The sequence below is a fragment of the Meriones unguiculatus genome, chromosome 8 (assembly GCF_030254825.1).
Source record: "Meriones unguiculatus strain TT.TT164.6M chromosome 8, Bangor_MerUng_6.1, whole genome shotgun sequence".
NCBI lineage: Eukaryota > Metazoa > Chordata > Mammalia > Rodentia > Muridae > Meriones > Meriones unguiculatus.
In genome coordinates, this window is record NC_083356.1 from 110,591,221 (window position 1) to 110,607,761 (window position 16,541).

General features: G+C 38.1%; 1 protein-coding gene across 1 annotated transcript in view; it reads right to left on the reverse strand.

Annotated features, from left to right (window-relative positions):
* The window catches only part of Fsip2 (fibrous sheath interacting protein 2), a 75,993-nt gene that overhangs the window by 38,151 nt on the left and 21,301 nt on the right, over positions 1–16,541 (reverse strand). The window contains exons 13-17 of the mRNA XM_060390535.1: positions 10,993–11,096; positions 9,178–9,241; positions 5,653–5,710; positions 2,643–2,676; positions 44–340 (exon numbers count right to left, since the gene is read on the reverse strand). Coding sequence (XP_060246518.1) covers positions 44–340; positions 2,643–2,676; positions 5,653–5,710; positions 9,178–9,241; positions 10,993–11,096 — 557 coding nt within the window. The remainder of the gene's footprint in view (positions 1–43; positions 341–2,642; positions 2,677–5,652; positions 5,711–9,177; positions 9,242–10,992; positions 11,097–16,541) is intronic.

Below are 16,541 nucleotides of genomic sequence, written 5' to 3' on the forward strand. Positions count from 1 at the left end.
TTTTCACAGGTGGGGATGTTTTCACAGGTGGGGATGTTTTCACAGGTGGGGATGTTTTCACAGGTGAGGGTGGATTCTTGGCTGGCATATCACTGGCAAATGCACACAGATCTACTGGAAACATGTCAGCTGTGTAGCTTCTGAAGGTAAAGCCCTCACTACACGTACTACAGAAGCTTGAACTATCTGAAGAGAGGTCTGAGTCATCAGACACTGGGTACATATTGCTCTGCACTCTTTCCTCATACTTCGTGATGGCCGGATACAATACACTGGTTACTGTAGCTACAACCCAAGTCATTATATTTTGAATTATGCTATTTAGTTCTTCAGAAGTTACCTAGAAAAAAAGAAAGTCATAAATATTTACTCTATATTTGGGAGATAATGGGGGTAGCATCCCACTTTTTATACTAAACAGTTCTTACCAGTATGATTTATAAGAAAATGACCAAGACTCTATTTGAAATTCCAGACTATTTTAAGCTGGTTAATTTCATACTAGAGAGAAATAATGTGAACATAAAATTTAATTTTATTTAAATTATTTAAGAGGATATATAAATTGTTTCCCAACATTTATTACTTGGGTAAATAACCTTAAAATAAAGTTATCAATTTGCTACCTAGTCACATTTCATGAAATGTTTTTAGGAAAAAAAAAACCAATATGACATTCATAACTCTGCTATACATTTTAAAAACAGATGAAATTATTTCAAAGTACTTTTCCAAACAGGTATAGTAAAAGTATTTTGGAGTTTTGTAGATTCTATATGAAGATAAAAAACTCATTCACATCCATTTCATACCATAACAACAAACAGTCTCTTTTCATGAAATTAAAAAATCAGTGCATTTTAGACTGACTTTGTAGCTTAAATAACTTCTCGGTGTAAACTAGCTAGGAAAACAGAAAATAGATTAAATGAAAACACAAGATATGACAGCAAGGCTGACATGTTGCTCTCACTCAAAATCTATCTAAGGTAAACTGAGTTTATTCATGTTTTAAGTCAACATTACAAGAAAAGCTAAAAATCCAAATAGCACCCTCTCTGATGATCCACTTTTGGAGCTCTTGGAGAGTGCCTCACAAAAGAGCACCTAGCTCTGATGCCACAGTTTTTTATAATGTTGTTCATTGCTATCACAGGCGATGGATAGCGCTCTGATAAGCAGAGATTAAGATGACAGGAAATACAAAAACGTTATTTACATAAAAACCTTTAATCAATAATTCTAATGAGAGATTTTATATTTTAACTTAGATGATAATTATTCTAGGTGAACAATAGTTAATGCATATATAACAATATCTAACCTATTTTCTTATCACAAGATATAGTGAACAACAAACTCGTATTGTTGTTCTTTAGATGGAGGGTAAAGCATTTACAATTCTAATATAAAAAGAGGGCATCTCCTAACATTTTTCATGTAGCAAAATGAGGTTAAAAAATCTCAGTAGAGACGGTGGGAATGGCCAACCACTGACTGGCCCAACCTGAGACCCACCCATGGGAGAGAGCCAACCCCTGTCACCGTTTAATGACACTCCCGCTATGCTTGCAGACAGAAGCCTAGCATAGCTGTCTCCAGAGAGGCTCTACCCAGAAGCTGATCAAAATAGAAGCTGGAACTCACAGCCAAACATTGGGTGAAATACAGGGAGACTTGTGGAAGAGTGACAGGGAAGGGTAAAAGGACCTGAAGGGGACAGGAGCTCCACAAAAAGATTAACAGAGCCAACTAAGGAGGGCCCAGAGGGTCTTATGGAGAATGAAGCACTAACCAAGAACCATGCCTGGGGTGGACCGTGGCTTCCTTTCTTCACAGAGGTAGCCAATGGGCAGCTCAGGCTTCATGTGAGTCTCCCTAGTAAAAGGAGCAGGGGCTGTCCCTGACATGACTCTGTTGCCTGCTTTTCCACTTCCCACTGGGTGGGCTGCCTCACCAGGCTACAGGGGAAGAGGAGGCCCTTAGTCCTCATGTGACCTCATGCACTCCAGTGAGTGGATGGGAGTTTTCTGAGGAGTAAGGTAGGCAAGTGGGGAGAGAGGGAGAGCGTGTGGGATAGGGAGGAGAGAAGGGAGAGGGTTACATTCGGGATGGAACATGAATAAAAAAAGGATGCCATTTTCTCTGTGTGTGTGTGTGTGTGTGTGTGTGTGTGTGTGTGTGTGTGTTTCAAGTCTCAGCTCACAGGTGACCAAGTATGCCTGTGACCTTAGGTAAGTTTTTTTTTTTTTTTTTTTTTTTTCCCCCATGAGAATTGCTATAGACGTATGCAGGCATCTCATTCTTTAAAAAGTTCACCGGTAATCTGAAAAGCTATGCTGGCTAATTAGAGTCCATGAGAGATGAGTCTGTTATCTCACGCTGCTCAGCTGTTCATCCAGGCTGGCCCTCGCCTGTGCCTCTACTCTACATCCCAGAGGCCTTTCTGAAATGCCAAGAGGAGCTTTGAACTAATAGGAAACTATTAAAATCACCTAAGAGCAAACTTCAATTACAATAAAAGGTAAAGTGTAAGAACAACACAATCCAGTAGGTGATTAGTATCTTATTTGCAATTATTTTCTAGAATGGCACATAGTAATTAACACATTGCCTTATTGCTTGATTTTTATGATACATACTTTATCTTGCAAGCAGTTTTGTAGATTTTGTTGCCTGTAAAGTCAAGAAATAGTTATAATTTAGCTAAGTTAAAACAAATAATTTATAAAAATACTTTTTAAATTTCTATAATTTATTCAGTTTCTTTTTTATGTTTTTCTACATAAATATAAAATGCTCTAAAATTTATTTTGCTTTATTTAATGTTATACTAAGATATGATCTTGTAGCCTAAAAAGTGTGCTTTGTTTACTCAGGAGAGTAGAATCATTGTAAGCGATGTATCACATAACAATGCCTGTGTCTGGAAGTTCATTATGTGATTCTTTGAGGTGTGACACAGGATTAGAAAGGAAGGCTCAGGTGATTTCTCTTTTTTTCTGCTGATAGAGATGAAGAAATTGAAAGCTTTTTTTATCGTAACTAACTGATAACCCTTTATCTGCTTTTTAAAAGCCTGCAGTTCCATCATCCCTTTGCCAGCCTCGATCATCTTCATGTATGATGTGGTGAACACATCCCTTCATGTGTTGCCTTTGGTTTTTCCCATGTATTGCTGACAAGTAACTTAACTGTATGTTAATTTGATCATAATATTGTTCCAAATTATTGGACTTTTACTTAACAATTAATACAGGCTCTAAGCAGAATCTATCCTTCAGAGGAGTTTAAAATCATTCATCTGCTTATTACAATTCAACTCCCACTGATAACACAATTTATCTCCATTCTCTGTCATGAATTTTCATTTTTACCTTAGCCTTCTTATGCATTTACACTTTAAAAAACGGCAAATGAGTGAAGTATTTAAAGGAGGTGAAAAGTGGCTGACAATGGAACAAACATGGTGTCTTCCTGGTAATGTCTGTCATGAAACATGGCTAAATCAGTACATGTGAGGAGCAGAGTCTGGTCAGGCAGTGAAAGGCTTTGTAATGCTCTTCCTTGGCATTTATTTATTCCATAAGTACAAGTAATCATTATCTGAACACAGTGGACCTCTCTCCTCCTCATTTTACCCCATTTGGATGAGATTCATTCTCTCTGGATATAGTACAGAGCTATGTATTCTATGAACATTCACTGAGTTATAGTGAATCACTAGGTGAAAGTATTCTTTGACAAAGCTTAGTCTAAATATGAAAATCATTTGCCATCAGAGATCTTTTCATTTATATAGTCATTTACCCAAGAATCTAGCTTTGTAATGAATGTAGTTTAAGTTTGTACTTCATTTGACTTGTTGATTTCTTTTTAAGGTTTTAGCATTGTGCTGCTGAGAAGAGAGTTCTGTGTGCATGCAGTGGCTGGGCATGAGAACTGGATTTAGATTCTGAGCACATGCATAAACCTGGGTCATATTCAGAGAAAAACTGTGTCATAACAATAAATTATCAAAGGGAAGATGATGACCACCAGTGATGTTGACTTTTGTTTTCCCTCTATGCACATATATAAACATGCATATCACCCCCAAATGAATATTTTCTAAAAGATGGCAATGGATTTAAAACAATGGCCTCTTCTCAAGCTGAAAAGCTAACTGACTAAAGAAACCTAAAATAGCTGTTCCACAATATTTGTTTGAGAATTGAAAATCTTTGGTACTCAACATCTCTTCTCTAAAAGATTCAATTTACAACACTAGTATAATTCTGGACAACACTGTTCACAGCAGTATTATTCATAATAGCCAGAATCTGGAAACAGCCTAGATGACCCTCAACTGAAGAATGGATACAGAAATTGTGGTACATTTACACAATGGAATACTACTCATCAATTAAAAACAAGGAAATCAAGAAATTTGCAGGCAAATGGTGGGAACTAGAAAAGATTATCCTGAGTGAGGTAACCCAGAAGCAAAAAGACACATTTGGTATATATTCACTTATAAGTGGATATTAACCATATATTATAGGATAAACATACGAAAATCTATAGTCCTAAAGAAGTTAATCAAGAAGGACCCTAGGGAAGAGGCTGAAACCTCACTCAGAAGAGCAAACAGGACAGACATCAGAAGTTGGAGTAGACAAGGAACAGGACAGGTGCCTTCTACAGGGGGCCTCTAAAAGACTCGACCCAGCAGGGTATCAAAGCAGATGCTGACACTCATAGCCAAACTTTGGGCAGAGTGCAGGAAACCTAATGGAAGAGGAGGGATATAGAAAGAACTAGAGGGGATAGGAACTCCACAAGGAGAGCAACAGAGCCAAAAAAAAAAAAAATGGGCCCAGGGGGTCCTGCAGAGACTGATACTCCAAGCAAGAACCATGCATGGAGAGGACCTAGAACCCCTGCTCAGAGAAAGCCAACAGGTAGCTCAGTGTCCAAGTGGGTTCCCTAGTAAGGGGAGCAGGGACTGTCTATGACATGAACTCAGTGACTGGCTCTTTGATCATCTCCTCCTGAGGGGGGAGCAGCCTTACCAGGCCACAGAGGAGGACAATGCAGCCAGCCCTGATGAGACATGATAGCTAGGGTCAGATGGAAGGGGAGGAGGACCTCCCCTATCAGTGGACTGAGAAAGGGCCATGAGAAGAGAAAAGGGGGAGGATGGATGGTACCAGGAGGAGTTGAGGAGGGAACTTATAGATGGAATACAAAATGAATAATTTTTAATAAATAAATAAATAGAAAAAAGGAATGATGATCAAGTCATCAAAAAGGTATGGTGAAAAATGGCAACTAATAGGATTTTATCAGCCTTTTGAAGCCCACAATCTCAAATGCATAGGTAAATATTTCAAAGAGAAATACAAGGAAGCTTGCTGGAGAAAAACAAAAAACAAAAAACAAAAACAAAACACAGACATTGGCTGCAGAGAGCAAAGTACCGGGTATAAGGAGGGAGGAGAGCATTCTCTTTGTCGAAAGTTCCAGCTCGGTTCTGAACGTTCTCAAGCACTGAAGTCTCACTGAACCCAAGGAGAGCTACTAAAGGCAAGGGGACGTTAGGTAACCAGGCACTTAAGCACTTACTAAAATATGAATTCAAAATTCCACAAACATAATTTCGGTACTTACATATGTGAGTAAACAGGAGAAGAAAAGATACCCTGCGGTGGAGCACCGCCCTGAGGTCCTAAGCATCAAGAAAAGAAGACTGAAATTTATATTCATCCTTGCTGTCTTTGAGATTGCAATATTGTTTTCAAATACTGGTTCTCAGTTGTAACTAGTTTACAATCTTTTAAGGACATTTTGCAGCAATTTCCGAAGTTCTTAGCATAGAGTTTAATATACTGTACAATCTCAACTCCTTATTTACCTCTCCAATGCCTCTTGATGCCTACTTTGGTATGTATTCTAAGGTCTACACATGAAGAATAAAACTGACTGTCCTCCTGCTTCCTAAGCCTCTGGACTATTTCCCTGGCCTTTGGAGAACCATGTAGTTATACTTCTCATTTGCTGAGTCTGTGTTAAGACTTTTGACAATATCCTGTGAAACTCACCTAAACAAATAGATATCCTTCCTTAGCATTTTCAAAACACTCTAGAATGCTTATGTTAAATACTTTACATGAGCTGGGAAAAGGGATTATCAGGTAAGAGTTCATACTGCTCTCATGGAGAACCCAAATGCCGTTACTTAAAGCCATGTCAGACAGCTTCCACAGGTGTGTAACTCCCGAGCTAAAGGATATGATACCTTCCTGTATATTACTCAGGCACCTGTACTTGTACACATGTGCACAGACATACCAACAAACAAATTTTAACAGTAATATTAAATATTAAAAACAATATATTCTGATAAACACATGTTTACTTACATATTTGGAAATTTTAATAGCTTTACCACAGTATTCTCAGTAACACCTGTTTGTGGAAGGTCTTAATTGATTCATGTTTTCCTAACACTTGTCCAATGATTTGTTCTTTATCTCATCCCTTCCAAATGTCTGACTTAGTTTGAGAACAACACAGAGAAATTCTGCTCCTGAGTATGGTTAATAAAGTGACAGATAATGCCTTTCTGTACAGGAGCTCCACTGCTTTACTAGATCAGATGCGCAGATTTGTGTATGCAAATGAACAGGTAATGAAAGTCTTAGAATGGACTGTCAGGAGAAAAGTTGTGTTTTTACTTAGAGCTATTTCAAATCAACTTAATTCTTAGTGTTTTCAAATAATGAATAACAAAGATATATCATGCATATATATAATATAGATTGCTGAGTGCTATATTTTTTGATGTGTGTGGAAATGTTTGCTTGTACTTGATTTTGAAGAAGAAACAGGTTCAGCATGCACAGCTGTGCCTGGTGACGTGTGGTTATAAACCCACGTGTGTGCTAGGGAGATGGACCAAGGCTGACCTCTGGAACTTTCTGGAGATCCTGCTTAGCCTACTTCTCAAATTCCCGGCCAGTGAGAATTGCTGATTAAAAATGAAAAATGTGTGTTTTCATGTATGATACACAAGAGTTGATTCTTTGACTTCGACATGAGACCTACACATCTGTGCACTTGTACACATAGAAGCACACACTCATACATTCACGTGTGCCTGCATATATGTGAGCATGCACACCCTGCATATATGTGAGCATGCACACCCTGCATATATGTGAGCATGCACACCCTGCATATATGTGAGCATGCACACCCGTCCTCCCATAGAAAGACGAGTGTTCACATCAAAGAGTGTTCAGGAACAATAACTGTCACAGACAATCATTTCACTGTATGTGCACAAGTAATTATTAACTGAGCTGATTTCTCAAGCCCAGGAGAGGGAGTTTTTAAGACACTGGGTCCTGCTTCAAGTTGGAACAAAAATGTACTAAGACAGAGAAATACCTACTGATGGATGAAGGGACAGAGAACATTGGTATAGAGAGTTATCGCTTCGCATCATTAGGAGATTTGTTAGGAGTTGGGGGCTCTGAGGATCAAGTCCATGTGTCTGAAGGCTCTTCATAGAAAATCCATAGAATTTATATACAATCTAGCCAGACCTCTTGTACCCTTTATTCTCCAGGTAATCTGTAAGTTAATAAAAATGGCACCCAGCATACTGTGGAAGTAGATGTTATTCTGCACTGCTTACAGAACAGTAACAGGCTAAAGGTACACATGCTGAGTGAAGATGCACCCAGCATTGGCGTAAGCAGTGCACAACTCAAAGCTGTGTGGACTCACAACGGCAAACTATGCTGCTACGGACACTGTTGTACATTGAAAGATGGACCTTAAGATGAAGGTGGGAGTATGAAAAATCAAGGACATTCTTAAAAATGAAAAAGTAAAGAAAAAGAAATGTGCCATTTGAAACTGCACTCACAGATCTGGAGAGCCTTATTGTTAGTGAAATAAGTCAAAAGTGCAGAAAAGCAACCATTGAATGTTAGCCCTGACATGAGAGATTTGAGTTGTCAAACTTGTAATAACAGAGAATAATGGAATGGAAGGAAAGGGAAAATGAAAATTAATAGATATTACAGATCCAGTATGCACTGTGACTCTTCTTAACAATGTTTTGTTTTATATTTAAAAATTGTTAGGAGAGATGATCTTCAGGATTCTAACAATGCACACATGCACACATGCACAAGTTAACTGTGAGGAAAAGAATATGTGGACTGGCTTATATCATATATATGTGTAGAGGTATATCAATAATTTCAAATATCTCAAATTATTAAGTAAGTTATCCTAACTTTATATAATTTTATTTGTCACCTATGTTCAAAGTCTGGAAGAGGGAAAAGATAGGGTACTGCACAAGCAAGAATGATATAAAAATAAAAGCATAAAATACTACAAGATTATTTCAATTTTGATTGTCATCATCAGAAATAGCCCATTAAATCCAGCAAGAGGCTAAAACATATAAAACTCGTGAAGACATTGAGGAAGAGGGAACAGGAGGATTGTGGGAGCTGGAGAAACAGGAAGTGTGCTGTGCCATTTTTGTCTCCTAGAAATAGCAGAAATGACACCCATTGAGTCTCACCAACATGATTACCTGGACATGAACTGAATATGGACAAAATCATAGGCATGTTAAAAATGAAAGGGAGAAGGCCAGGATGCCTCAATCCTATACAAAGAAGTACAGGCAGCTAACGAATGCTGACAGGACACGTACACATGGAATATCATACAGAATGAACACACTGCACTCAAGTACTTAAGAGGATATATGTATATTTTAAAGAGAGAGAGGAAGAGCATATAGCAGGTTTTGGAGGAAGAAAGGATTTTATATTATAATCTCAAAAAGGAAAGAAATAATTGAAAGAATCTTTGTGCCCCAAATAACATAGCCCTAGCTGCTCTCTCCCAACAGGTGGCAGCTCTTTTGCACACTCCCCATCGAGTTAGTAATCGTGGCTTGTGGCTTGTCAGGACTAATATTTCCATTACAGGGACAAGGCTCTGGGTAACAGTACTGGCTACTTTCTCCTTCTTCATTTGGTACTCTGCACAAGTTCTAGCAGAAACCATTGCATCAACTCATTAGCAAAGAATTTGGAATCGGCATAGTAAGTAGCAGGTGAAATGTGTTTTAAAGCTGTACAGTTTATTGCTAATGTTTACCTGGTTCAACAGCGTAGCTTGATTTCCTGCTTGGTCTTCCATTCCAATCATCTTGCATCACCTTCTACATAAACAAGAGGGATTCCTCTAAATATGATGGTTTTCCAACTATGACAATCAGAATATAGTTGTATTCATATAAAACATAGTATCATTATACAGGTTAGTGAACTTATATACAATTGAAATTGGCATCAGGAGTGAAAACTGAAGCCTTAGCTGGTTAGCAGGAAGGTTCTGTGTCCCTGCGAGGGCACCTCTTTCCTACAAACTGAATATTTGGTGGTAACCCCAAATCAATTACATGAAGAATGCGTACAAGTCAACGCACTTAACTAGAAGTACAGGATATTGTTGAGGAAAAAAATCATCACGGTGGCACTTAGAGAGAGAGCACGCACCCTCCATGAGGGATTGTGAGTTTTCATTCTTTTCTTTGTGCTCAACCTGCTTGCAAAAAAAAAAAAAATTCATGACAATAGGCATCTTCATTTTTCAATATTTGAAACCTGAAAGTAGGCAATGAGAAAATTTTAGGCTCTTCATGGTATGCCATAGAAAATTAAACTTTTTTGTCATAAACTTGGTAGAATTTATGTTTCTACACAGAACCTTCCTGCTAAACATCTAAGGCCAATTTCACTCCTAATGCCAATTCCAATTGTACATAAGTTCACGAACCTGCATAATGATACCATGTTTGATATGAGTACAAATATATTCTGAGTACCATGGCAGACATCTACTAACCATTGGAGGTTAATATGTAGAGTGAGTAAAGCATGCAATGCTCAGGTAGGTCAACAATGCAGCTTACAATACTATGTTTGTGCACTGAGGTAAGCTGTTTTCTGTACCTCACCGAACAGTGATCAGGGTGTAACACAGAAGTGATCTCATTGTACAGTCTGGAGTATTTCCATAATCAACACACATAGCATATTATCATGCTAGGTTTTACTCCCAATCCCATCAACAAAACAGACACATGCTTTTCTACTTCTTGTTCCTTATAATATTTGAAGATGTACAAAACAGAGATGTGTGCTGCAGTGTTTTAAAGACAGTTGTAACAAGTCGTTTTTCATCTCTTAAATTTTAAAGCCTTTGAATTTTGGTAAACAACGTGACTATTCCAGCAGCTAAATTTTTCCTGATTGTTAGCATATTTAACAGGACATAGCAAAATAGTGAACTATAAAAAGTACAGTTTACAAATATTTATTTATAATAACATGTATATAGACATAACATCATGTTAAGCTTGATATGTTTTTATATTTTGCATTATTTGATATCAATTGTTACACATTCTACCTTATATCAAATTTTATTATCTATTTTAATAATAAGAGTTCATTTGGAGGGAATTTGTTAAATATCTAGTGTGTGGAAAACCATGTAAACTCTTGAGAATAGTGCATCAGTTAATATCATGCTAATATTCAAACCAAGGGTGTTGATTTTATTGATAAGATAACAAGTATACATAATGGCTATAATCTTTGATCACTATTGACAACTTTTCATGAGCAGATACCTGGTTGCTGGTGAAAAATGCCAAATTAGCATTATTATAAGCCCACTAAGGAAGCTCAATTGAGTCCTCTGAGGGCTCCATGTACACAGTAAATATTAAACCTTGTGGATTATATTTAGACACACTTAACTTGAATCATTTTTACTATGGTATGATACATCTAGTAAGATGACATTATACTGTAAGGTTAAAAGATGGCATTTTCACATATTAAAATGACCATAAGATATCTCCTTTATTCTGATTGAATTTAGAGTAAATAAAATTATACATACCTCTTCTTTTTGAAGACCTAAAGATGACCGTGAAATTCTATTATTCTTTGTGGGTGAATTTTGAGCTGAAAAAATTGACTCTCTAGTTGATATGTTTGCAGGAACTAGAGAGAGAAGAGATAGCTTTCAACGTGAGCGTCCTGTAGCGCCGAGGGTGAATCATAAGCTGAAGGTGTGCGCTAGCATTCTGCCCACTAAGCTGCTACACTGACCAGAAGAGTCTCAGTCACAAGTCCAACTTCAGGAAGTTTCTCCAAGAACAACAGATCATTGTTGGAGGTCTACTGCCTCAAAATGTCACTGCTTCCCTGTTGCTTCCAAAGAAAAATCTGAAATTCTTATCTTAGTTTCATGAAAGTAATGGGGCCCCTGGACAAAATGGACTGTTTTAATTTTATTCAGTATGAAATGACAACTTACAGTTTGTCCAAATGAATAAACAAAGCTGTGTTTTAAACTGATTCTAGGCAAAAGGCATAAAAGTGATAAAGACTTGTTTAGGAAAGATTTTTTTTTTTCACTGCAAGATGTACAGTAAATCAAAAAGAGGAAGGGAACTTTAATAATTAAGGAAAACTAAGCAATCCTTTCAAAATTAGGTAAAATAGCTTTCAAAATTGTAAAATGGGAGATCCAAGATGGTGTTAACCAGCATGCACCGTATCTGAGGGGCAGAGGATCTGAAACTCCGAAACTGAGGGGTAGCTGAAGCCAGAACATCGACAGACATTGAGGATTCCTGGGAGAAAGGGGACAAACCTTGAGCTGAGACCATTTGGCTTCAGGTCAACCACGGACTTCTCTGCAGACTTCTCCTGGGGACTCACTTCCCCTTTAATGGGCTTCCCTACTCAGTGGTGGAGGCAACAGCCCAGAGGCAGTGGAGGAGGCCCACCATGCACACAGCCCCTGGCAGAGAGCAGAGTGCTGGCTGCTCTCGGCACAGAACTCCTTGCTTGAGATTCGAGACAGAGAATACTCAGTCTCCTGGCATTTCCCCACAACAGGCCTCCCTTTTCCCTCCTTGCTGGGGGCGGAGGCTGCAAAGGCAGCCCACAGTTCCCAACTCAGAGAGCAGAGTCCAGTACGCAGTGTCCACAGCTTCTAGTACAGAGCACAGCGCTGTCGGCTCCACCAGGCCAGAAGGCATCTGTGCCAGTAGCCTCCTAGTTCTGCCTTGGTGGCTGGACTCACAGTGGACCGCAACACCAGCTCCCAAGTTCTGCGGCAACATAGGGAATCTTTGTACAACATTGTCAACATTGAAGACCCTGCTCTGTGGGTCTACCAGTGAAGTCAAGGCAAACAGCTCCTGGAGCCCAGACAGATCTGAATACCAGAATGACAGACAGTATGACAGGCCAGTAGACCACTGAGGCATTCAGGAAATCTGCACAGGCTCATTGCGCACACAAACTGCACTAGCATCCGCACCACCTCCTGCGTCTGCATCCCCCCACCTTCCAAGCTACACTCTCTAGCACTCTGTCCTTCAAGACACACTTCCACGCACACGCCCACACCTGCTCCCCGCAAATGTGATTCTGTGCCAACGGCTCTTTCTCCCCTAGGTACAGCTGAAATACCAACGCACACTCTCAAACCAGTGGACCTCTCTCATCTTCCGGAAGAATACCCCCGACACCAGAGAAAGACGGACCCAGTCTGAAGTACATACTCCAGGAACAAACAGTGAAGGTTACAGATAAGCAGATGGCCAGATGTGGGCATAAGAACACATCCAACAAAAATCAGAACACCATGGCTTCACGAGCAACCCACAAAATAATGGAAACTTCAATTCATCACAAACACAGGAAAATGACTTTAAAGCTATGCTTATCCAGTTATTAAACCCACATAAATAGGAAACACACAAATCTCTCAGAGAAATAGCCACACAAGTGGAAGCAAATAAAGAGGAAATGAACGAAGCTTTCAAAAGAAATACAGGCAAATATAGCCAAACAAATAGAGGCACAAGTAGAGGCACAACTAGTGGCATATGGAGAGGAAATAAAAAAGTAGAAGCAATCATAGAAAGATAAGAATCCACATTCAAACAGATGAAGGAAATGGTGCAAGGCAAGAAAACAGAATTAGAATAAATAAAGAAAATACAAACAGAGAAAGCCCTGGAGCTAGAGAACTTAGAGAAAAGATCAGGAACCACAAAGGTAAGCATCACCAATAGAATACAAGAAATGGAAGAGAGAATCTCTGGTGATGAAGATACACTTGCTGAAATTGATACTTCTCTCAAAGAAAAAGTAAAATCAGAAAAGTCCCAAACACAAAACATCCAAAAAATCAAGGACGCCATGAAAAGGCAAAATCTAATAATAATAGGAATTGATGAAAAAGAAAACTCCAGGCTCCAAGGTCCAGAAAATATTTTCAAGAAAATCATAGAGGAAAATTTTCCCAACTTAGAAAGAGATGTCCATAAATATACAAGAAGCCTACAGAACACCAAATAGACTAGACCAGAAAAGAAACTTTTTACATCACATAATAGTCAAAACACTAAATCTAGAGAATAAAGAAAAAATATTAAAAGCAGCAAGGGAAAAGGGCCAAGTAACATATAAAGATGGACCTATCAGAATCACACCAGACTTCTCAACAGAAACTATGAAAGCCAGAAGGGCTGCAGATGTCATGCAGACTTTAAGGGACCACAAATGCCAACCGAGACTACTATACCCAGCAAAGCTTTCAATCAACATAGATGGAGAATTCAAAATATTCCATGACAAAAATAATTTAAGCAATATTTACACAGCAACTCAGCTCTACAGAAGAAACTAGAAAGAAAACTCCAATCTAATGGAAACAACTACACCCAAGAAAACATAGGATACACAGAACTTTCACAACAAAAATTAAAAGAAAACAAGCAATGAATCACAGTAAGACCACCAACTCCACAATAAAAGGAACTAACATTCATTGGTCACTATTATCTATCAATATCAATGGACTCAACTCTCCAATAAAAAGACACCGACTAACAGAATGGTTGCAGAAACAGGATCCAACATTCTGCTGCATCCAAGAAACACACCTCTGCAACAAAGATAAACACTACCTCAGAATAAAGGGCTGGAAAATATTTTTCAAGCAAATGGACCCAGAAAACAAGCTGGGGTAGCTATCCTAATAGCTAATAAAATAGACTTTCAACCAAAATTAATCAAAAAAGATGAGGAGGAGCATAAAAGGAAAAATCCACTAAGAGGATATCACAATTCTGAACATCTATGCTGCAACTACAAGAGCACCTATATTTGTAAATGAAACATTATTAAATATTAAATCACACATCGATCACAACATCTTAATAGTGGAAGACTTCAACACTGGTCCACCAAGGGACAGATCATCTAGAAAATAAAGACACTCAGATAAGTCCTAAATCAAATGGACCTAATAGATGTCTACAGAACTTTTCACCCAAATTGAAAAGAGTATACCTTCTTTTTAGCACCTCATGGAACCTTCTCCAAAATAGACCATATGGTTGGTCACAAAGCAAGCCTCAGCAGATAAAAGAAGATTGAAACAATCCCTTGTATTCAGTCTGACCACTATGGACTAAAGCTGGACCTCAAGAACAACAGAAATAGCAAAAACCCTACACACACCTGAAAACTGAACAACTTGCTACTCAATGACAGCTGGGTTAGGGAAGAAATAAAGAAAGAAATTAAAGACTTTCTAGAATTCAATGAAACTGAAGGCACAACATACCCAAACTTATGGGACACAATGAAAGCAGTGCTAAGTGCCTTCAAGAAGAAATTTGTGACATCTCATACAAGCAAATTAATGGCTCACCTGAAAGCCCTAGGGGAAAATAAAAAGAAGCAGACACAACCAAGAGGAGTAGGTAGCTAAAAATATTTAAGCACAGGGCTGAAATCAGGAATTAGAAATGAATCAATGAAACTAAGAGCTGTTTTTTTTTGTTTTGTTTTGTTTTGTTCTGGTTTTTTTTTTTTTTTTTGAGAAAATCAACAAGATAGACAAACCATTAGCCAAATTAACTAAAAGGCAGAGAAAAACTCTCCAAGTCAGCAAATCAGAAATGAAAAGGGGACATAACAACAGACAATGAGGAAATCTAAACAATCATTAGGTCTCACTACAAAAGTCTATTTGCCACAAAATTTGAAAATCTAAAAGAAATGGACTTTTTTTGATAGATTTCATTTACCAAAATTAAATCAAGATCAGTAAATAGATTGACTAGTCTTATATCCTCCAAGGAAATAGAAGCAGTCATCAGAAGTCTCACTTCTCAAAAAAGCCCAGGGCAACAGGGTTTCAGAGCAGAATTCTCTCAGAACTTCAAAGAAGAGCTAACTCTAATTCGGTTCAAAATTTTCCACAATATAGAAACAGAAGGAAACATGAAGCCACAGTCACCTTGATACCTAAACCAAACAGAAACCCAACAATGAAAGAGAACTTCAGACCTATCTCTCTTATGAACATTGATGCAAAAAATACTCAATAACATACTGGCAAACCAAATCCAAGAATGTATAAAAGATATCATCAACCACGACCAAGTAGCCTTCATCCAAGGAAAGCAGGGGTGGTTCAGTATACAGAAATCTGTCAAGGCAATCCACCATAAACAAACTGAAGGAGAAAAATCATATGATCATCTCCTTAGTTCCCACTCTCTCTATATCTCTTCAACTTAGTTCTTGAAGTCCTAGCTAGAGCAATAAGGCAACTAAAGGAGATCAAGGGGTACAAATCGGAAAGGAAGAAGTCACAGTATCACTGTTCGCAGATGATATGATAGTATACATGAGAGGCCCCAACAATTCAACCTGTGAACTCCTTCTGCTGATAAACACCTTCAGCAAAGTGGCTGGATAAAAAATTAACTAAAAACAAACAAACAAACAAAAAAACACAACAGTAGCCATCCTGTATACAAAAGGTAAAAGGACCAATAAAGAAATTAGGAAAATAACACCCTTTACAATAGCCACTAATGACAAAGCACCTTGGGGTGACTCTGACCAAGCAAGTGAAGGACCTGTTTGAAAAAAATCTTCAAGTCTGAAGAAAGAAACTGAAGAAGATATCAGACGATGGAAAGATCTTCCCTTCGCATGGATCGGTAGGATTAACATAGTGAAAATGGCCATTCAGCCAAAAGCAATCTACAGATTCAATGCAATTCTCATAAAAAACATCAACACAATTCTTTACAGAACTTGAAAGAAAAACTCTGAACTTCATATGGAAAAACAGAAAAATCAGAAATGCCAAAATGATCCTGTGCAATAACAGATCATCTGGAGGTATATCCATCCCTGATTTCAAGCTGTACAGAGCTGTACTACTTTATTACAGAGTAATAAAAACTGCATGTTACTGGCATGGAAACAGAATGGAGGATGAATGGAATCAAATTGAAGACCCTTAAATAAACCCACACACCTATGGATACTTGATTTTTGACAAAGAAGCCAAAACCATTCAATGGAAAAAAGCATCTTCAACAAATGGTGCTGGTCCAACTG